Raw genomic sequence first — 24,681 nt, 5'->3', positions numbered from 1 at the left:
TCAAAGTGCCTAATTTCGACCTACAAATCCACGTTCAAAACTTTGTATGAAACATAATAAAATGAGTGGTTTTTGAAAACAAAAGCAAAGAATTCTTCCCCTCTTAAGAGAAACACCGTTACATTAACATCGTTAGAATCTCAATAAAGTTTTACTCCTAGAGGTTTCTTACTGTTGACAAGTAAAACTTTTATTACCGAATAATACTATTTGACTAAAATATTTGTAAATGTGGGATATCTAGGATTTGCCTCAAAGTGATATAGGGATGGGAGTAGACAGGGGCAATAAATAAAAAACATGACTGGCCCGAGGTAAATCTTGAAATGATGGCTACACAGGAAGCTCATTGTTCAATTCTCTCTACTTCTGCATATACCTGAAACTTTATATAATAAAACACTTTAAAAACTGGATTCCATGTAAACAATGACAGCAGAACAGAGGAACAAAGCAGTATATTCCCATAAAAGAAGAATATGCAGCGGTAAAAAAAAAAAAAAGTTACAAAACAACTTCTGAGGGGCACCTGGGTGGCTCAGTCAGTTAAGCATCTGGCTTCGGCTCAGGTCATGATTTCCCAGTTCATGAGTTCGAGCCCCACATCAGGTGAGCTCGAGCCCTGCTTCGGGTGAGCCCCACTTCTCTCTCTGCCCCTCGTTCACTTGCACCCTCTCTCTCTCTCTCTCAAAAAAAAAAAAGAGCTTTTGAAAAGGAAGTTCTCTATGTGGTTCTCTATGTAGGGTTAACATATATCAATAAAGCAAAGTCCAGATAAAGTCTATATTTTGGGTAAACAAGTGGAAAAAATAAGAATAAGTAAGAGGCAATAGGGTAGATTGAAGGGAGACACAGGAGTGAAAGCAAGAGTTCTCATCCATTTAATATTGTTTTGATTTCTGAACTATGTTTTACCTTCTTCAGAAAATTAAGTTAAAAACAAAAATTAGAACGCTAAGTTCAAAAGAAGGGGGGTGGTAGAAAACGCTTTATACTAGATAGAAAATCGGCTTCAGAATCCTAAAGCTCACGTTTAAATTCTAGCTCTACAAATTAACTTAGGTGACCTCTGGCATATTACTAAACCTCCAAAAACCTGAGGTTCCTTACCTGTAAACAGTAAATCATCATCATCATCCTCATAAACAGACTATCTACAGAGTTGCTACAAAGATCTAATGAGATAATATTTATCTAATATCAATATATACTTAATATCACATATGAATACATAATATTTGTTTAATAAATGTTTGAATAAATATTATTAAGCACTTAATATGTGCCAGGCAATGAGCTAGTGCTCAAGGTATTATATGATAATCATGAAAATAGACAGTCTTAGTTCTTTTTTTTTTTATTTTTTTATTTTTTTTTTTTTTTATTTTTTTTTTTTCAACTTTTTTTTTTTTTATTTTATTTTTGGGACAGAGAGAGACAGAGCATGAACAGGGGAGGGGCAGAGAGAGAGGGAGACACAGAATCGGAAGCAGGCTCCAGGCTCCGAGCCATCAGCCCAGAGCCTGACGCGGGGCTCGAACTCACGGACCGCGAGATCGTGACCTGGCTGAAGTCGGACGCCTAACCGACTGCGCCACCCAGGCGCCCCTAGACAGTCTTAGTTCTTGAAGAGCTCCTAGTCTTTAGGAGAGGAGAGACCACAAGAGAATATGTAAGTGGCTCCTGTCACAGAAACAGGCACAAAGGGCCATGAAATCAGAGAAAAGCTCTGAACAAGCCTCATGGGGACGGCAAAAGACAATCTGAAGTAAAAAAGATGAAGTCACCAAGAAATGAAGCCTAGGACAACATAAAAATGTTCTTAAATTAATCCATACAAAAAATAATCACCAGAATTATTATTTGTAATTATCCAAAAATATTTTGGAATAACTGAAACATTCTTACACTAACGTAAGGAAATAGAATAGATATGGAGATACAACCTGGTAATTTTTGAGATTCGGTCTTTTAAACTTTCTTTTTCTTTTTTTTTTTTCAAATTTTTTTTTTATGTTTATTTATTTTTGAGAGAGACAGAGCATGAGCAGGGGAGGGGCAAAGAGAAAGGAAGACACAGAATGAAGCAGGCTCCAGACTCTGAGCTGTCAGCACGGAACCCGACACGGGGCTGGAACTCATGAACCCCAAGATCGTGACCTGAGCCAGAGTCGGAGACTTAACTGACTGAGCCACCCAGGCGCCCCTAAACTTTATTTTTCTCTGCTATTTTGTCTAAATCCAATGTTTACAAGTAAAATAATAAATCTGGACAACATTTTCTTCTATCTGCATTGCTATCTCCTTTCACAAAATAAGCACACTCAATCACAAAGGACAAATCAATCCAACTGAAAGAGAAGTAGTTTTCAAATTACTAATTGAGTCAACTCTCTGACTCTACTTTCTCATTTTTATGATATAGCATCTAAACAAACTTAACTACAGTTTATGATAAAATGGTGATTCATTACAACTATTTAGTAGTCTCATTTGTCTCATTTGCTTTTAAACTAATCTGAAACTGAATTTTACTAGATGTACCTCACTGAAAATACTTGTCGGTATTTATAGATGTATATGGTTCAAATATAAACTTTGGCTTTTTTTCACAGTCAAAACCCTAGGTTAAATATGAAATATTAATGTACATGAGTAAAAACTATACATGTAATAATTATTTTTATAGCTATTAACTATATATACATCCAGGTATAAATTATAACTACAACGAAAAACTTAATTTCTGAATTGTACTTCTTTCATAACTTAAAACTTTAGCCTTATTGCTTATTTTTGGGTGATTTAATCTTTTTTTTTTTTTTAAAGAAAAGCTTAACTTGTACAAGTTTGCCTAAAATACAAACACTCAAATACATGGGCCTGAGAATTTTGCAGGTAAAGGAGGCATTTCATTAAAGATAAAAGTAAAAAAATAATTTATTATAAATTTCTTATGAGCTTAGTTACGGCCTATATTAAGACATGTTTAAACAATAAGGTAAAACTTGGCAAGTTTTATTAATTAACATTTAATATAAGGGAAAGTGTACGTCTTAAAAAAAAAATCCAAATTAAATTAAGGAACTTAGGGGCACCTGGCTCAGTCGGTAGAGCATACAACTCTTGATCTCAGGGTCATGAGTTCAAGCCCCACACTGGGTGTGGAGTCCACTTTAGAAACATTAAATTAAGGAATTTAGATTTCTGGAACTTTATGTGAGACTTGATTTATATACAACAAGCTATGGGCCAGACTTGGTCCATGCACAGTAGTTTGCCAACCCCCAGCTGGAATGCCTTCACTTCTCTTAGAAATTCCTTCTCATTCTAAAACCTAAAGGACACCTTCCTTTAGGATGCCTTCAATTAATTCCCCTCTCACATTTAATCTTTATTATGCCCCGTAGTATTTTAGTATTTGATATTTCTATCCGCACATTTATCTGTGTATCTGTATAGATGTACAGGTATAGATACAAATATACAGTATTTCTGGTAATGAAATGTAAGTTCCAAAAGGAGTTCTTTCACCTTTATCCCTTGGGCTCTTTTTTTTTTTTAATGTTTATTTATTGGGGGGGGGGACAAATGGGGGGGGGGCAAAGAGGGGGGGGGAAAGAGGATCCAAAGCTCTGCACTGACAGCAGGGAGTCTGACGCCAGGCTCAAATTCACAGAACCATGAGATCATGACCTGACCCAAAGTTGTACTCTCAACTGACTGAGCCACCCAGGTGCCCCACCTTCAGCTCTTAATACAGTGATAAGTAATGTGCACAAGATATACACACGATAAATGAAGGTGCTTATTTTTTCGGTGTTTTCAAAAAAGAAATTCAACCCATGGTTGTTGATAAAAAGAATACTCTGATCAGTAAATCTTTCTGTAATAGGCCAGAGGGTAAATATTTTGGACTTTGCCGGCCATAAGGTCTCTGTCACAACCACCCCCCCTTGCCACTGCAGCACAGAAGCCCCACAGACAAGACAAAACCTCCCTCGAACAGGCAAAGGGTGAGATTTAGCCTGTGGGCTGTAGTGTGTCAACCCTTCCTCTAATATAGTAAAAACCATCCTCAACTATATCCTGATACGAATAGGATAATGAGTGCCTTAACAATATGCTACCCATCCTAAACGCACACCTTAGCTCTCTGAACAGAATCCCACTTTTCCCTGCCTAATAAAATCCATACCAAAAAAATTTCGGCTTAGGCTTTACCTGAATAATTTCAGAATTAAATTTTGACTCCAAATGTGCTGCTCTTTCTGCTTCAATATTTTCTTCTAATTTCCTCACTCTTAGAGTAGTTGCCTGAAAACAAATTCAAAGGTTAAGCTCACAAACATTGGTGTTTATTTATTTATTTAAAAAAAAAAACATTTTTTTAACGTTTTATTTATTTTTGAGACAGAACATGAACAGGGGAGGGTCAGCGAGAGGGAGACACAGAATCTGAAACAGGCTCCAGGCTCTGGGCTGTCAGCACAGAGCCCAATGCGGGGCTGGAACTCACGGACCGCGAGATCATGACCTTAGCCGAACTCGGACACTTAACCGACTGAGCCACCCAGGCGCCCCAGACATTGGTGTTTAAAGTGGACATGGATCTTTGCAACAACATGGACGCAGCTACAATGCTGAGCAAAACAAGTCACTCAGAGAAAGACAAACACCATATGATTTCACTCACGTGTGGAATTTAAGAAACGAAACAAATTGGGGCGCCTGGGTGGCTCAGTCGGTTAAGCGGCCGACTTCGGCTCAGGTCATGATCTCGCGGTCCGTGAGTTCCAGCCCCACGTCCGGTTCTGTGCTGACGGCTCGGAGCCTGCAGCCTCTTCAGATTCTGTGTCTTTCTCTCTCTCTCTCTGGCCCTCCCTGCTCACACTCTGTCCCTCAAAAATAAATCAACGTTAAAAAAAAAAAAAAATTAAGAAACAAAACAAATGAATCCAGGGGAGAACAAAAGAGAGACAAATAAAAAAACAGACTTAACTATAGAGGATAAACAGATGGTTGGTGACCAGAGGGGAGGGGGGTGTGGGGAGGAGGGGGGGGGGATGGGTGAAATAGGTGAAGGGGATTAAAAGCACACTCATCATGATGAGCATTGAGGAATGTATAAAACTGTGGAATCACAATATTGTACACCTGAAACTAATATAACACTGTATGGTAACATACTGGAATTAAAATTAAAAACGTTTTTTTTAAGTGGATATAAATCACACTTTAGATTACCGTAGCCTCATTTTAACTGCTTTTCCAAGATTGCAAAAGACATGGTAAAAAAACGTGTGAAAATCATGCTCAGGAAGAATACTCCAGTCCTTGCTTTTTTTTTTTCTTTTTTATTGATGTATAATTTATATGTAATAAATGATATGCATTAAAAGTGTGTAATTTGGAGCACCTGGGTGGCTCAGTTGGTTGAGCGGCCAGCTTCAGCTCAGGTCATGATCTCACAGCTCGAAGGCTCGTGAGTTCAAGCCCCGCATCAAGCTCTTTGCTGACAGCTCAGAGCCTGGAGCCTGTTTCAGATTCTGTGTCTCCCTCTCTCTCTGTCCCTGCCCTGCTCACGCTCTGTCTCTGTCTCTCTCAAAAACAAATAAACATTTTTTAAAAAGTGTGTAATTTGATAAGTGTATATACACACACATGAAGTCACTGCCATAATCAAGATAAGAAATATTTCCATGACGCCTACAAGATTCCTTCTATCTCTTGGTAATTTCTTCCAGCCCTTAACACCCCACCCCCATCTCCAAGTAACAACTGATCTGGTTTTGTCACTATTAATCACTTTGTATTTCCCAGAATTTCATAGAGATTGAGTCATACAGCATATATTCTGTATCGTCTGGCTTCTTTCTCCCAGCATAACTATTTTGAGATTCACCATGTGGTTGCATTTATCAACCGTCTATTCCTTTTTATTGTTAAAGTGTCCCACTGTGTTGATACACCACAACTGACTTATCTGTTCACCAGTTTACGTACATTTGAGTTGTTTCCAGTATAGGCGATTACAAATGAAACTATGAGCTTTTGTGCACACGTCTTTGTAAGAGCATGTACTTTGACTTCTTGGGGGTAAACAGTGAAGGGAAGAATGACAGGGTCATGTGGTAGGTGTATGTTTAATGTCTTATGAAACTCCCAAACTTTTCTGAATTGTTTATAATTTTATACACCCTCAACAACACTTGGCATGGTCAATTTCTGTTTTTTCGTTTTTGGGAGGAGGGTGATTTAAGACATTCCAATAGGCATGTAATGGTATTCCATTTCAGTTTCAATTTGCATTTCCCTAATGACAGATGACATTGAGCATCTTCTCACATATTTATTTACCATCTGTATACCTTCTTTGGTGAAATATCTACTCGGATCTTTTCCCCATTTTTTAATTAGGTTGTTTTCTTATTATTGATTGAGTTTTGAGAGTTCATTATACAATCTGGATACAAGTCATTGACTGGATATGTGATTTGCAAACATTTACTCCAAGTCTATAGTTTGTCTCTTTTGTTAACAGTGTCTTTCACAAAGCAAAAGTTTTCAGGGCACCTGGGTGACACAGTTAGTTAAGCAACCGACTCTCGGTTTTAGCTCAGGTCACGATCTTGCAGTTCGTGAGTTGGAGCCCCGCGTTGGGCTCTGCACTGACAGCACAGAGCCTACTTGAGATTCTGTGTCTCCCTCTCTCTCTGCCCCTCCCCCACTCATCCCCCTCCCCAAATAAATAAACTTTTAAAAAGTTTTCATTATAATGAAGTCCAATTTATTAATTTTCAGATAGGGGTCAACTTCTGGCCAGAATCAGAAGTCAAGAGCTCTATTTTTGAATGCCATTTTTGCTCAGAAAATGCAACCCTGGGAAGCACTGGATTCCTAGTCCCAAAGCGGTCACTGGTCATGACCAAAAGCCTGTTGGGGGCAAGGACGGCTATAGATGTTTCAGGGTAACAGTAGCAAAGAAAAGCCATGCCTAGAGTCTTGTCTGTCAAATAAAGATGGTTCAATAGTGATGGAGTAAGGCATTACTAATTTGATCTCCTTTTCAAATAAAATTTGGACAAGAAAGAAGTTTCTATTAATTATATTTACTTTATCATTTAGCCTAAGCTGAAGTTTTTTAAAAAAATTTTTTTAATGTTTATTTATTTTTGAGAGAGACAGAGACAGAATACGAGTAGATTAGGGGCAGAGAGAGAGGGACACACAGAATCCGAAGCAGGCTCCAGGCTCCGAGTGTCAGCACAGAGTCCGACGCGGGGAGTGAACTCACGAGCTGTGAGATCGTGACCTGACCCGAAGTCGGACGCTCAACCGACTGAGCCACCCAGGCGCCCCAAAGCTGAAGTTTTTTAAAGGCCCAACTTGATTAATTTGATTTTTCCTCTTTCCTCCTACCCTTTCCTTATTTCCTTTTTTTTTTTTTTTTTTTTTTTTTTGCAGAGACAGTAATGTAATGAATCACACAGGGAGGAGCATAAATAAAAACTGGATAATTCACAAATGATCAAGCAGTCTGTGAATATGTAAGAAATGACTAGTTTTTTTTGAGCAAAGCATGTTCCTATGATGTCTTGTTTTAGAGTAGAGCAAAAACACAAATATCCCTTCTTCTCTAGAGGACTTTGTAGTCCTTTTGCTACTAATAGCCTTCATAGTCAAGAAGCAATTCTGCTTCGACAGTCAATCACTCCGTTTCACAAATATGAAACTCACAAAATATTTTTTTATACCGACTTATGTGCTTTAGTTAGATTTTGCCATCCTATCAATAATATTTCTTAGTGAGTTACTAGAAAAGACTTTTTTCCAGAGGGCAGAAAAAGCAGTAAGTCCAAATGTGATCTTTTGGGTCTAAATTGAATTTAAATCCAAAACAATAAAATGATTTTTTTAAGTTAGTAGAATACAGTATCTTTAAAGGTAAAATCTGACATTTATATCCTATACTGCTACAGTATTTTGAAATAACGGGCATTCCACTGAAAGATGAAACTGGTAAATATTTATAATTTAGTCTGACAACTCAAGACTCAAGATTCAAAAAAACAGGAAATGAGGAAATATAAAACTAAAGAGGAGTGCCTGGATGGCTCAGTCAGTTAAACATCCAACTCTTGATTTCCACTCCAGTCATGATCTCACAGGCCCTGGGATCAGGCCCCACGTTAGCCTCAGCTCTCACAGTGCAGAGCCTGCTTGGGATTCCCTCTCTTTTCCTCTCTACCCTTCCCTCACTTGTGCACATATGTGCTCTCTCTCTCTCAAAATAAATAAAAATAAACTTAAAAAAAACTAAAGAGTTATTATTACTTTTTTAGGTGTAATAATAATTGGTATTGTGGCACCTGGCTGGCTCAGTCAGTAGAGCATGCAACTCTTGATCTCAGGGTCATGAGTTCAAGCCTCACATTGGGCATAGAGTTTACTTAAAAATTTTTTTTTAATAATTAGTATTTTTTAACTCCTATCTCTTTGAAATACATACTAACATGTTCATGGATGAAATTATATGACGTCTGGATTTGCTTTAAAATAATAAACTGGGGGTGGGGTGCCTGGGTTGCTCAATCGGTTAAGTGACCGACTCCTGGTTTTGGTTCAGGTCATGATCTCACGGTTTGTGAATTCGAGCCCCATGTTGGGCTCCACACTGTCAGTGTGGAGCCTGCTTGGGATTCTCGCTCTCTCTCTCTCTCTCTCTTTCTCAAAATAAATAAATAAACTTTAAAAATAATAATAAACCGGGGGTGAGGAAGGGAAGCTGATAATCATGAAATAATGTTGGCCATCAGTTGATCATTCTTGAAGCTGAGTAATAGGCACATGAAGTTCATTTTAGTATTCTGCTGACTTTCACAGATGATTGAAATTTTCCATACTGAAAAACATTTTAAAACAGCAACAAAAGCAAAGGAAGTATGGTGGGGAAGTATGGTACTGGTATCATTATTTACCAACAAAATTGTATTCTGACCAGAAAAGATCATTAAAATAAACTAAGCCATTCATTCCTAAGCAAAAAAGGTCAGTGGGAAGGTGAGACTTTGAACCAGTCAATTCCTACCTATATTGTCAAAATATTAAGATATATCAAATAAAATATTCCATTCATACTCATTACCACCTGTCTCAAAACATGTTTCACACCAAACATTAGTCCCATGGAAAGTTATTAGCTATTATATGAAAAAGCAATTTCACCATCATAAGGTGACAGACACAGAATTAAAGCCAATTTTACTAAAGCACTTTCCAAAAAGTTAACATGATCTTGAAAAGTTAGAGCAAAGTTGGAAAACTCACATTTCCTGATGTCAAAACTACTACAAAGCTACAGTGATTGAAACAATGTGGAACTGGCATAAGAACAGACCTATAGATCTACAGAAAAGAACTGAGAGTCCATAAATACATCCCTGCATCAATGGTCAATTGATTTTTGACAAGGGAGCCTAGACCATTCTATGAGAAAGAATCATTTTTTTATTAAGCAGTGCTGAGGCAATGGGATATACACACTCAAAAGAATAAATGTGGACCCCTAAGTCATATAATATATAAAAATGAATTCAAATGGATCAATGGCGTAAATATAAGAGCTAAAACCATAAAACTCTTAGAAGAAAACATAGAATTTATGACCTCAGATTTGGCAACAGATTCTGAAATACAACACCAAAAGCATGAGTAACAAAAGAAAAAAAAAATTGGACTTCATAAAAATTTTAAATTTTGAGCATCAAAGGACATTATAAAAAAGTGAAAGGCAACCTAGAGGACAGAAGATATTTATAAATCATGTATCTGATAAGAGTCTAGTTTGCAGAATATACAAAGAGCTGTTACAATAAAAAGACAAACAACACAATTTAAAAAATTAGTAAAGGGCTTGAATAGACATTTCTCCAAAAAAGATATGAAAATGACAAGTATATCAAATGATGGCCAACACTATTAGTCATCAGGGAAATACACATCCAAACCACAAAGAGATATATCTTCATGCATGTGAGGCTAGTTATAATTTTAAAAGTGGAAAATCACAAGCATTGGTGAGGATGTAGAGAAATTAGAGACACCTCATAAATTACTGGTGGGAATATGAACTGGTGCCACCACTATGGAAAACGGTTTCTGAGTTTCTTAAAAAGTCACACAGAGTCACCATATCCAGCATTTCCATTCCTGGGTATATACCCCCAGAAAAATAAAAACATGTGCAAACAAAAACTTGTACACAAATGTTCACATCAGCATTTTTCATAACCACCAAAAAGTAGAAACAGTTCAAATGTCCATCAACTGATGAATGATGAACAAAATATGGTGTATCCCTATAATAGAATATGATTCAGCCAAAAAACATTCAGTACCAATACCTGCTATAACACATATGAACCTTGAAAATATATGTTAAATGAAAGAAACCAGACACAAAGAGACTATGTATAGTATGACTTCATTTATATGAAATTTCCAGGATAGGCAAATCCATAGGGATAGAAAGTGTGTTAGTGATTGCCAGTAGCTAGGGAGGGAGGGAGGAAGGAGCAGTGATTGCTAATGGACATGAAGTAGTGAGAATGTTCTGGAATTAGAGAGTGGTAATGGTTGCACAACTTTGTGAATATACTAAAAATATACTTTAAAAGGATGAATGTTACAATATGTGAAATATATCTTAACAAAAAATAAAAAGAATCCTGAGTATGAGAACCAAAGACAATGTCAAAGAAGTGACAGCCCCCTAAGGCAACTTCATAATTTCTGAAAAAAATTCCCTCTAAATGCTGACTTTGATCCTTAGACCAGGGATCCCCATTGGTTTTAGGTATAAAGCATGGTATCTACTATAGCAGAAAAACTCTTATATTTAGCCAGATTAAAATGAGCATTACTCTAGATAGGCCCAATACTAGTTTAAATCTTTTTTCTTTAATTTTCTTAATGTTTTATTTACTTTTAGGAGAGAGAGAGAGAAAGAGAGAGCAAATGGGGGGAAGGGCAGAGACAGGGAGACACAGAATCCAAAGCAGGCTCTAGGCTCTGAGCTGTCTGCCCAGAGCCTGATGTGGGGCTTGAACTCAGAAACCGTGTGATCATGACCTGAGTAGATGTTGGTCACTTAACCAATTGAGCCACCCAGGTGCCCCTAAAAAAATTTTTTATTGTAAACTCTACAAAATGCTCAGCTTAGATTCTGTAAGTCAGAAGAAGCTTAACCAGTCACAAGAAAATAGCCCATAGGCACTGAAAACAAAAAATTAGAACAAAAAAAAAAGTTAATAAAGACAGAGGGAAGAAACCAATCTAACAATTTTTTTTTCAGATTCCAAAAATCATATGCATAAGCTTCTCTTGTCAAAATAATAGTCTTATATTTTATAAAATACAGAATATTCAGTGAATTCTATGATAAAAGAATCAACAATTCACGTCTTCTTTTCATTTCTTATGTATATGTTATGTCATATTAATTAATTAGTCATCTGATTTACACTCCAAAAGTCAAGGAGAGGCTCTGTTATTCCTGCCCAGGCCAAAACTAAATGGGTTGAAATAATATGCCAGAGATCACATCTTTATTTTCATACCTTCCTGCTTTGAATGGATGTCCAGAAGAAAACAACTCTATCAACTGTTATTACTAAAACTATCAATTAATCAGTAAGGACAGAAAAAAAATCTTCAAATCTTTAAACAAACTTCCAAAAGTGGACTTTGTTGATAGACATAATTAAATTAAGGCCCGCCTAATAATTTTTTTTTTTTTCCATCTCCTAGTCTGGTGAATTAAGTCTTATATCCAGCAGAGGGTGCTAGAGGAACATCAACGTGCTGTTCACAAAAAAATTTTTTTTTCCAATACTAAGAGAACCAGTACAATCATGAACTGTCTCATTAGTATCCAGTCCTAACATACTCTACAAAGCAAGGGCAAAAGTGGTAACGGGATTCAGGTTAAAATACAAAAATCAACACAAATTCATACATACCACAGGTCAATTTAAGCATACACAGGTTTGCCTATAATACAAGTACTACACTATCCTATGTTTGTTCCTTAACACTACGAACAAGAGTTCTTTATCTAACACAACATGAGCACGTATTTTATCATGTATTAGCTGATTTTTGTGACCTCTCCTACTGCAATATACTGCCAAGAGATCTTTATTTCAATAAATACTATATATCCATCATAACTATTTCATTATTTTATGATTTACATCTCATTCAATCGTGTTCAGCCCAATTAGATAATCTACTTCACTTTTAAAAAGTGAGTGTTTGTTGTTTGAAGAAGGTAGTTTAGAGAAGGATGTCACTGGCTCAATCCCTTGGTACATGTTATTTTATCATAACACAGGGTATAAGCCGCCAGCTCCAATTCAGCAGCAGAACTAACCAAACATTTCCAGACCACGTTTGCTCTCTGCACCACATCTGCTCCTGCGGCTTCCATGGGCCTGTTTCAAAAGTTTCACAAAAGTTATGAAAACGTGCACGTACACTGCTGAAAGACTGAGCAAAAACACCCGCTCCTACTACATTATTTTCTCCTCAAATAGAATATAAGCAGCTCAGAGGGTAGCAGTGAACTTAAAGGAATTAGTCAAGCAGCAAAGCTCTGATACGCCAAATTTAGCTCACTAAAATGAACAAGACAACTAGGGGAGGAAATGTCACAAAAGTGCATACTAGGGATTTCTCAGTAGTACATTACACAGCACCGTTTCCAAAACAGTTGCACAAAGTTTACCCCAGAATGTCAACAGCTGTATAAATAGAAAGTGGCTGTTTATTGAACTCTTTTTCCAGATTTTATCACCTGGTATTTCCCACTAATGGACACTTTCACAGTAACCAATAGAGTAATAATCCATCTTCAAGAAGATAATTCTAAGGAACTGAATCATCATAGACTGATTAATCATTATTTTAGTGGTAAGTGTATTTTGTTACATTTTAGTGACTGCAAATAATTTTTTATACGTGTGCAAACAATTAACTGCAATACTTATTCCTACCTGGGGTGGAGGGGAAGTAGTTACTGTACTTTGAGAATTTTTTCTTGAGAGAGAGAGAGAATATGTGTGTGCCCATGAGCATGGATGAGCGGGGAAGGGGCAGAGAGGGAGAAAGAAAATGTAAGGCAGGCTCCATGCCAGGCGCGAGTCCCACGGTGGATCTCACGACAATGAGATCAGACCTGAGCTGGACACTTAACTGACTGAGCCACCTAGACGCCCCTGTACTTTGAGGCTTTAAAGTGAAGATCTCAAAGTATTTTTTATTATCAGAAACAAAAATCTTAAAGGGTCAAGGTCTCTAAGTATTTGACAAGTATTTGAACAACAGAAGCCCCACAATACCATATCACTTAAACTGAGTCAAATATTAAAGGACTGTAACAAAGAAAATCTGTGAGTCCTTTGCTGTTTATTATCCTGCGGGCACCTGGCTGTCTGAATCAGTAGACATGCGACTCTTGATCTTGGGATCATGAGTTCGAGTTCATTTAATCTAATTAATTAAATCCAATTTAATTTAAAAATAAGCATAAATAGGAGTGCCTGGGTGGCTCAGTTGGTTAAGCATCCAACTTTGGCTCAGGTCACAATCTCGCGGTTCATGGGTTCAAGCCCCACATCAGGCTCTGTGCTGACAGTGCAGAGCCTGCTTGAGCATCTCTCTCCCCCTCTGTCTCTGCCCCTACCCACTCGTACTTTCTCTCTCTCTCAAAATAAATAAACTTAAAATAAATAAATACATACATACATAAAAATATAAATAAAATCACACAGCAGTTTCAAGAAATAGGCAAATGTACAAACATTCAGAGCCCTCTATGCCCATCATCTCAACCATGGTTCACTGCGCAGTTTTAGGAGAGGAAACATGAAGCTAGTCACTGAGGGCAGCAACAGTCAGGGCCTTAACAGTTTCAGAACAGACACAGGAAAGCAACCTGATGACTACAGGAATCAACTGGAAAATACAGCAGCACATTTGTATTCACCAGGAGTGAATAATGAAGTCTATCATTCAGACTGTAAAACAGCTTAATGGAAAAAAAGAGCTTTTATTACTTTTACATATAATAAAAGAAACCACAAAAAATGAAAATAGGAAATTTCAGGGACAGAATTGACACAACACAAATTCTGGTCATAAATTAATTTAGCATCTCTAAAAATCACCTTTACCTTTCCTGGTAATAAAAACTGCAGTATTCAACAAATTTTTTAATAAACTCCCAATTTTAAAGTCCATTACGCACATAAAAACAAAAATATGTAATACTTCTAAGCACAATTACATAACCCAGGTGATTTCATCATTTACCTACCTTATAATTAGTAATGAACACAAATAAGTGTTTAAAAATAATTCCTACAAACACATGATGCCTTTAAAAAGTGAAATCAGATAAGGTTGGCTTCACGGACAATAGGAAAGGTGAGGTACATTTTTCGTTACCTTTTTCACTTGAGTATAGTACACATACAGAGAAAAAAGCTACTCTACCCTGCTTTCTGTTACTATGACACAGAATATGACTGACAGAAGCAATTCAGAATTTATTTGCAGGCTGTTCTCACTCCACTGTAATCTTCGCAAGACTCCTCAGTCCTCTCGCTATTAGGTTTGCATCTTCTCTTTTCTCTGTTCTTATTGAGTTAAGTTTATTTCCCATGATAAAAAAAAAAAAAAAAGGCTCCCCTAGTTGTAAAGAGGTTTATAAAAGCCACAGATATTTCTTTTTCCAGTTCACTTTTCCCTTGGTTCTGTGGTATCCAGCACCACATTTATAAAATTGGATTGGGAGTTTGCTTTCTTTTTTTAAATCTCGAAACCACTGATCCGTGTTAAGATGATTAAGCCACACAGTGGTATATAGTTTATCAGATTTTTTAATACAAATTATATATATATATATATAAACTGCTTTGATCCAAGCATGTTAAGAAATCACCGTTTTATGAAATACAACTGTTAGAAAACTTCACTGAAATTTAAAACACTGATTAGGCTACACATCTGTTGTATTAGTTGCTTAAATGTAATACTATTAACGTTAGATAATATGTTCTATTAAATGAAAATGTTAACAATTTCCCTCTGTATTAACATTATTGTCTCATTTATGTTTATATTAATCTTCATATTTCATGTATCTTGTAGTAATCCTTTTTTAAAAAAATACCACTGACAATTACTTAAGTCCCTAGAATTACTAATAGTTAATGTCTCCACAATTGAATATAAAAGTAGCATAAAATGCTCTCTAGAAATTTAACTTTTCCTTCACTATGTCACCATCTGGCCAAAAGCCAAGACAAGATATATTCACTTAAATATAAAGCAAAAAAATTTTTTTAAGTTTATTTAGTTTGAGACAGGGAGAGAGTGAGAGACCAAGAACGTGCACACACGGGGGAGGGGCAGAGAAAAGGAGAGAGAGAATCCCAAGCAGGCTCTGTGCCATCAGCGCAGAGCCAGATGTGGGTTTCAAACTCACAAACTATGAGATCATGACCTGAGCCAACATCAAGAGTCGGACGCGTGACCAACTGAGCCACCCAGGTGCCCATATAAAGCAAAATTTTTTTAATTTAAAATTTTAAATGTTTAGGGGCGCCTGGGTGGCTCAGTCGGTTGAGCATCCGACTTCGGCTCAGGTCACGATCTCGCGGTCCGTGAGTTCGAGCCCCGCGTCGGGCTCTGGGCTGATGGCTCAGAGCCTGGAGCCTGCTTCCGATTCTGTGTCTCCTTCTCTCTCTGCCCCTCCCACCTTCATGCTCTGTCTCTCTCTGTCTCAAAAATAAATAAACGTTAAAAAAAAATTTTTTTTAAATAATAAAAAAATAAAATAAAATTTTAAATGTTTAAATATAAAGAATTGTAGATGAGTCAGGGGACTATACTGTCCTCTTATAAAATTCTTATAAACAGAATAAAAATTGAGAGTATCTGGACTACACTTCAAAGCTTCAAATTCTCCAAAAGCAGAGACCTAGTTATTACCAAAAGTAATTACAGGGTAGCTAAGGAAAAACATAAAGTAAAACTACGCTAAAACAATTTTATGTCTACAACAGCAATCAATAAAAGAAGAAACTGGGGCAAGTTATTTTACAAGGAAAAGTCAATACTGAGTTATCCAAAAACAAATCCTAAAGTTTAGGCATTAGACATTCCCTCAATTCAGTCAAAACTGGCTTTATAAGAATTTTATCAACAACAACAAAACAAAACAAAACACACAACCAAAAAAGACAGAAATCACTGTTATGTAGTATTTCTTCACACCTGTAAGGCAATTAAAATATTTTCAGTGATGATCATAGGGATTTATAACATCCTAAAGTGACTTTTTTTTTTTAAAGTTTACTTATTTAAGTAAGCTCTACACCCAGTGTGGGGCTCAAACTCACAAGCCCGAGAGCAAGAGTCATACGCTCTTCTGAGATCAAGAGCCAGCCAGGCACTTCCTAAAGTGACTTCTAAATAAGGTGTTGTTGTTTTTTTTAATTCTAAGCATATTCAGACTTTATTCTAATCTTTTAATAGGCCATCCATAAGCCACACAATATTTTTAAATGATAATTAAAATACGATGTTTTATTCCCGAATTCATTGGCCTGAAAAAAATGTTCATCACAAGTGATAAATAGGCTAAAAATATTATTTAGAATATAATCTGATTTTTTATTTGTTCTCTAACTTTACATAAAATTAGACCGTGGGTGAGTAATTTTATCTTTGCCACGTTCACATGTGGCATCATCATTGAGAGTTCCTATACACCCCACACCAAGTTTCCCTTATTATTAACATCTGACATTTGTACGGTATGAATAACCCATTAAAATGGACAATGAATCTTAATAGATTTCTCTAGTAACATACAAATGGCCAACAAGCACATGAAGTAGTATTCAATATCATTAGTCATTAGAGAAATGCAAACCAAGACCAAAATAACATTCTATGACGCACCACCCAGCGTGGCTTTCGTCAAAAAGACTGATGATAACAAGTACTGGTGAGGATCTGGAGAAACTGGAACCCTCATACATTGCTGGTGGAACGCAAAATGGTGCCACCACTGTGCAAAACAGTGCGACAGTCCTCAAAAAATAGAATACAGAGTTACCACATGACCCAGCAACTCCACTCCTAGGTATGTATCCAAGAAAACTGAAAACATGTTCACACAAAAACCTGTACACAAATATCCATAGAGGCATTATTCATAATACTAAAAAGTGAAAACAACACAAATGCCTATCAACTGAGAAATGTATACACAAAATGTGGTATATAATACGATGGAATATTATTCAGTAATAAAAAGGAATGAAGTACTGATACATGATACAACATGGATGAACTGTGGAAACGTCATGCTAAGCAAAGAAGGGCAATCACTTAAGACCACATATTGCATGATGACATTCATAGGAAATGCTCAGAATTGGCAAATCTATAGAGATAGAAAGCAGAGTAGCAGTTGCTTAGGGCTGAGAGAAATGGGTTTTTTTCCTGAGTGGTAAAAATGTTCCTTTATTTATTTAGTTTTTTCTTTGAGAGAGAGAGAGAGACAGAGAGACAGAGAGAATCTTAAGCAGACTCCACAATCAGCATGGAGACCAACATGGGGCTTGATCCCACGATCCTGGGATCATGACCTGAGCTGAAATCAAGAGTCGGATGCTTGATGGGTGAATCTCAATAAAGATTTTTTAAATACCATCAGCATTAGAAGTTTAACGTCCAGTCATCTCCACCTCAAGTAGCCAAACAACTACTCCTTCCTAACCACCATACACACTTGAGGTTTATCATCTGAAGGATGTGAATCTGAACCAGAGGCTGGACATAGGAATACACAGAGAGGGGGTGGGGAGGGGAGTACACAAGACTGAAACCAGGGGAAAGTCTGTGTGCTGAAGAGTATGATATGTGAATTCTCCCTCCATGTCCTTCTTCCATTTTATAACCACCACAGAGCAAACTAGCAGAGCACTCTGCAGAAACTATAACAACACAGAGAAAAGACCTATAACATTCAAAGTTTCACAATGCAATACTTCCCAAAATTCCTTACCATCCCCCATAATTCTACTGCACTGCCTACTCAAAATCTCCCCATGGATGTCTACCAGGCATGCCTATCTAACATACTAAAAGCAAAATCCTGACCACTCCCAAATCTACACCACTGGCATTCTTTGCCAGTTGAGTAAATGGCAATGCCATTCACTTGTTTGCACATGCCAGAATCTTTGGCATTCTCCTTTGCTCCCTCCTTTTTTCTCACAAGCCAGATGCAATTAATTGGCAAATTCTATTGGTTCCATCATCCAAAATACATACAAATCCAACCCCCTCCTCTATGCTATATATCTCATCTAGGTGACTTTAATAGTGTCCTAAGTGGTCTCTTACAAGCTATTTTCCAAAGAGTATAAAGAATGATGCTTTTCAAACAAATCTGAGGAAGCATATCAAGCCTCTGCTCAAAACCTTCCAATGGCTTTCATTTCACTCAGACAAAAGCCAAAGTTCTTACAATGAATTACAGAAGACTGTCAAGGCTAGAAAATCTGCCTACCTTTCTATATCTCCTACTAGCTTCTCCATGTCAGTCCCAATGGCCTACTTGCTATTCTTCAAACACTCCAAGCACACTCACATCTCAAGGCCTTTGTACTTCCTTCTACCTCAAATGCTCTTCCTCCAGGTATCTACATGGCTGTCCCTTTAGGTCTCTACTCAAACACCATCTTATCAAGTCAGCCTTCCATGAACACTACCCTAAAAGGGTAACCATCCTGTCCCATCACTCATTACTTCCCCTAGTCTGATTTATTACTCTCCACAGGGCTTATCATGTTTTGTTTCATTTAATGTGTGATTCTCCCTGACTAGAGTGTTAGCTTCAAGAGGGAAGAGACTTTGTTTTGCTCACTGCTATGCCTCAAGCACCCTAGTGTGCCTAAAACTCCCTATAAATACTGAACAAACAAATGAATACAGTACTCATAGGAACAGGATGCTATAAAAATGGTACAGAAAGGGGTGCCTGGGTGGCTCAGTCAGTTGAGCATCTGACTTCGGCTCAGGTCTTGATCTCGTGGTTTGTGAGTTAGAGCCCTGCGTTGGGTTCTGTGCTGACAGCTCAGACCCTGGAGCCTGCTTCAGATTCTGTGTCTCCTTCCCTCTCTGCCCATCCCCTGCTTGTGCTCTGTCTCTCTCTGTCTCTCAAAAACAAATAAATGTAAGAAAAAAAAATTTTTTAAGTGGTACAGAGAACCAGAGCTCTCAGAAATTAAAAATAAAAAGGAAAATATTCAATTAGAAGATTAGAAAGTAAAGTCAAGTAAATCTCCCAAGAAGCCACAATAAGTAAAAAACAAAGAGAAAGACAACAGAAAGGTTAAAAAAAAAAAAAAAAGTAAAACATCAATCCAGTTGGTCTAACATTTGAATAATAAAAGCCTGAGAAAGAACAAAAACAAAACAAAACAAAAAAACCCTGAGGAAAAAATCATGAAGAAATAACACAAGAGAATTCCTCAAAATGAAGGACATGAGTTTCCTAACTAAAATGCTCACCTTGCCCCCGCCCCTGCCTGCATTGAATAAAAAAGATCTATACTAAGAAACATTGTTTATGTTTGATGTTCTGCAACTGCAGAGTCAGTGGGAACTCTATACCACAAATAATTTGGAGTCTTTACAAATACAAGGAACAAACAAAACTATAGATGGAGAATCTGTAGATTAAAGGAGATTCATGGGGTGCCTGGGTGGCTCAGTCGGTTAAGCAATTGACTTCAGCTCAGGTCATGATCTCACAGTTCGTGGGTCCGAGCCCTGCGTCGGGCTCTGTGCTGACAGCTCAGAGCCTGGAGCCTGTTTCAGATTCTGTGTCTCCCTCTCTCTCTGCCCCTCCCCAGCTCACACTCTGTCTCTCTTTCACTCTCTCTCAAAAATAAATAAACATTAAAAAAATTTTTAATTAAAAAAAAAAAAGGAGATTCACAAAACATATCAACCAATTGTAATGTATAGACCTAATTGGAACTCTGACTTAAACCCCAATCTTACACATGTTTTTGCTGTTTATGAAGCAATTTGAAGTCTGAATAATGCCTGGATATTTGACTGAATTAAGTAATCACTGTCAATTCAGGTTTGATGTTGATAATGTGGCTGTAAATAAAGACACCTTATTTCTTAGTCACAATGAAATACTTATGGTTAAAATAATCTGATGCCTGGGATTCATTTCACTATAATATAGAAGGGGGGAAAGTGACTGGGGGTATAAATGATATCATATTGGCCATATATAAATCATTGTTGAAGCCGGTGATTGGTACAGTAGGTTCATTATACTATTCTGTTCATCTTTAAAAATCTGTTTAAAGCTTTCCATGTAAAACAATGTTTGAAAAAAACAGAGGACCAAGAAAACTTACAGAGACGATGAGAATGAGCAAAGGATCACCGACAAATGGACCTCCTTCAAGGCTTTATACCTTTACACTCCCACTGGCAAGGTAAAGGAAGTTTTAAAATCACCCTCGCCAACACTGGTTGCTTTCTTTTTCTTTAATCTTAGCATAATGAGTGTTATAGCCTTTCTTACATCATGGTGAGATTAAGTATTTTTCATGTGTTTGTTGTCCATACAAACATCTTTCACATCTTCTTTGATGTCCTTGGTAGATTTTTCTTTTCAGAAAGGTTTTCTCCTTTTTCTCATCAGATAGTGTGGGATTTACATAGAGAGATACAGAGATAGAGTTTTATTTACCCTTTCCTGTAAATATTTTTCTCATTTGTTTGCCTTTTTACTTTATTTGAAGTGGAGAATTTACTTGTACGGTAAAATGCTGGATTGCAAACAACTCGTTCTGCGAGTGTTCTGCAAGATTGGCAAACATTTTAATAAATTTTAACCTGATAAATGAGCGATGTCTTGCAATACAAGTAGTACTTGATGCCGAGACTCACATGATCACAACTAAGCCAATGGTTCCCCCTCTCTCTCTCTCTCTCTCTCTCTCTCTCTCTCTCTTTCTGTCATTCACTGCAGGATTGTGGGTGATCTCCCATGTTCAGATGCCTGATCTCAGGCCGCGGTGTTTGGCAGAAATCAATGATTTTTCAGAACATTGGCAGGTGTGTCCACAACTGGCACTAGAGTATGTTTTGTCACTTCAGAGCACCTATGGACCGCCCTTTCCTTTTCCATTCAAGAGTAAGCTTAGGGGGGCGCCTGGGTGGCGCAGTCGGTTAAGCGTCCGACTTCAGCCAGGTCACGATCTCGCGGTCCGTGAGTTCGAGCCCCGCGTCGGGCTCTGGGCTGATGGCTCAGAGCCTGGAGCCTGTTTCCGATTCTGTGTCTCCCTCTCTCTGCCCCTCCCCCGTTCATGCTCTGTCTGTCTCTCTCTGTCCCAAAAATAAATAAAAAACGTTGAAAAAAAAAATTAAAAAAAAAAAAAAAAAAGAGTAAGCTTAGGAATGCTTTGCTTGGTTCTAGGTCAGGCTGCCTGCAGATATAGACCCTTTCCTCTGCTGCCTTATTGCCAGTTACATTCAATACAGTCTATGACAAGAGTTTATTAATACTATACTGAAGTCAACACCCGTGCGAGCACATACAAGCGCCCCCATGCAGACAAAGATTCCATTGAGCCAACAGACAGCAGTGATTCCATTAGTGATAGTGAAAGTTGTCCTACACAAAAACCCTTCTCTCTCTTATCTCCCTCACACCAGCCATGAAGGTTTTCAAAGTTAAGTGTAGGTTTATTTTTCTTCATATTTTCTCTGTTATTTTGTATTATATTACAGTATTGTAATCATTTTTATATGAATATATTTAGGCTGTGGAATAAATCATCTGAGTTTCCATTATTTCCTATAGGGAAATTCGCTTTGACATAGAAGTGCTTCGGATTACAAGCACGTTTCCAGAACAAATTATGCTCACAAACCAAGGTATTACTGTATATTACTTTAATTTTTTATAATCACAGCTATAAGTCCATTTCTTTATGATTTTGTTCCTCTGCTTTTACGATTACTAGTAAGCCATACTGCACTCAGAGAGCAAAAGGACTTAAATTTTCTTCTTAGTTTATCAGTTTTTAATGTTTTACTCTTTTTTAATCCAACTGGAACTTATTTTAGAATATAATGCAAGATGGGAATCTAACTATATTTTGTCCCAAAGAGTTAACCAATTGTTTCAACATGACTCACTGAATAATCTTTCCTATCCTCACTGATTTAAGATACTAGATTTTATATATATTCAACAAGTCTACTACCAGCCTTTCAATTCTATGCCATTAGTCTGCTCTTAGAGTTACTGTACTTTTTAGCCACTCAACAATCTCTTTTCCCCTTCTTTTGGTACTGGACCCTAATTTTCTTTATAAAAATTTCTTTTTGGGGCTTTAATTTTTTTTAATGTTTTTAAAGTTTACTTATTTTTTTGAGAGAGAGAGAGAGAGAGTGCCAGCAGGAGAGGGGCAGAGAGAGAAGGAGTCACCAATCAAGCAGGCTCCAGGCTCTAACGTCAGCACAGAGTCCAACACAGGACTTGAACTCGTGAACTGCAAGATCATGACCTGAGTCCAACACAGGACTTGAACTCGTGAACTGCAAGATCATGACCTGAGCCGAATTCAATGCTTAACCAACTAGGTGCTCTGTGGGCTTTAATTTTTTTTTTAATTTATTTATTTTGAGGGAGAGAGAGAGAGAAGGAGAGAGAGAGAGGTCCAAGTGGGGGGAGGGGCAGAGAGGGGAGAGAGAGAGAGAGAGAGAGAAAATCCCAAGCAGGCTCTGCAATATCAATGCAGAGCCCAACACAGGGCTCAAACCCACGAACTACAAGATCATGACCTGAGCCAAAATCAAGAGTCGGACACTTAATGGATTGAGTCACTCAGGCGCCCCTGGGCTTTATTTTTAGTAGAACTGAGAAAGATTTATTTGGGGCAAACTACCTCTTCCAGTCAAATATTTTCTCTCTGGGATTTGAATCCTAAATAAAAGTACAAAACGAATGATACCAAATTGTTACTGATAAATAAAATAAAAATTATGGATACTAATTCATCTCAATTTCATCCATCATTTCTGTTCCCAAGCCTTCTGGAGATGCTCTGGGATTCATTTCTGAGCCTAATTCCCCAGGTTTCATCCTGATTCTGCAAATATGATTCCCATATTCTTCACTGAATTCCCTATTTAAGCTAACCAAAGTTGGTTTCTATTGCATACAACCAAATAACCACAAGCAATACAATACTAAAGCTTTATAATGCATATTAACTTCTGAAATAGTAAGCCCCCGCTCATTACCCTTATCAAAATGTTTTAGAGACTCTCGGGAAGCTCTTTAGTCTTCAACATGAATTTCTGAATCTATCTTCCCCAAATAATTCCACTGAATTTTTTTATTGGAACTGTTTTACCCCATAATATAACCTAGGGAGGATACATATCAGTATAGGGTTGAGTGCTCCCAAAATGTCTCACCATTTTCTTTGAAGACTCTCAGTTACTTTTTGTAACTTTTAAGTGTTTGTAGTTGATTATATTCTTATTTTTGTCGCTGTGAAGAAAACTTTTTAAATATTTTAAATATATTATTCTCTGATTATTGCTGCTGTATAAGAATGTATATATAATTATTACATATTATTTTCTTTCTGGCCTCCTTACTGAATGTTCTTACTAGTATTAATATTTTTAAAGTTGATTTTCTTGGGGCGCCTGGGTGGCTCAGTCGGTTAAGCGGCCGACTTCGGCTCAGGTCATGATCTTACGGTCCGTGAGTTCAAGCCCCGCATCGGGCTCTGTGCTGACAGCTCGGAGCCTGGAGCCTGTTTCAGATTCTGTGTCTCCCTCTCTCTGACCCTCCCCCGTTCATGCTCTGTCTCTCTCTGTCTCAAAAATAAATAAACGTTAAAAAAAAAAATTTTTTTTTAAGTTTATTTTCTTGATTATTTAGGGTATAAGTGTATCATCTGAAAATAATAAGAGTCATACCTCCTTCTTTCCCACAATAATAATTCTTATTGCTCTTCTTCCATCATATACTTCTTTGGCTAAAATTTCCAGAACAACGTTAAATGACAGCAGTGAGTTTAACTAGAGCATCTCTAGCATTTTATCATTGAATTCTCTTCATAAATGTTTATTTACCTAATGACAATTATAAATTATGTTTAAAACAAAACTTCTTTATCTATTGAAATACTTCATTTCCCACAAACAAAAGGAAATTTTAAAAAGAAGAATGAACAAATAGATTTCTCTCAGAATTAATTAAATTGATCATCAGTATCATTCTCTCATAAAAATCACATTTTTAATTTGTAAATTGATGCTTCTTTCCCATTTAAAGTCTTACCCACAAAACCATGCAGCTAGTATAGGATTCAAACTACAAAATTAGAATTTAATATTATGTGTGCAAAAACCTTTCCTGTGTTGCTTCCTCAACCTTACAGTTTAAACAATTACCCTCACATTTTCCAAATATTCCATGAGAATTGTTAAAAATGGATAGATTTTAAAAATTAGGGGAAAAATATAATTTACTCAGACACA

General features: G+C 37.0%; 1 protein-coding gene across 8 annotated transcripts in view; it reads right to left on the bottom strand.

The window, feature by feature from the left end:
- Nucleotides 1-24,681, bottom strand: part of CCDC171 (coiled-coil domain containing 171) — a 318,123-nt gene that overhangs the window by 251,293 nt on the left and 42,149 nt on the right. For all 8 annotated transcript variants that reach the window (XM_049634852.1, XM_049634832.1, XM_049634824.1 and 5 more), the window contains one exon: nt 4,225-4,317. In XM_049634852.1, coding sequence (XP_049490809.1) covers nt 4,225-4,317 — 93 coding nt within the window. The remainder of the gene's footprint in view (nt 1-4,224; nt 4,318-24,681) is intronic.

Source organism: Panthera uncia, chromosome D4 (genome assembly GCF_023721935.1).
Source record: "Panthera uncia isolate 11264 chromosome D4, Puncia_PCG_1.0, whole genome shotgun sequence".
NCBI lineage: Eukaryota > Metazoa > Chordata > Mammalia > Carnivora > Felidae > Panthera > Panthera uncia.
Note: the sequence above shows the minus strand (reverse complement) of the source record. Positions and strands in the feature narration are given on the sequence as shown.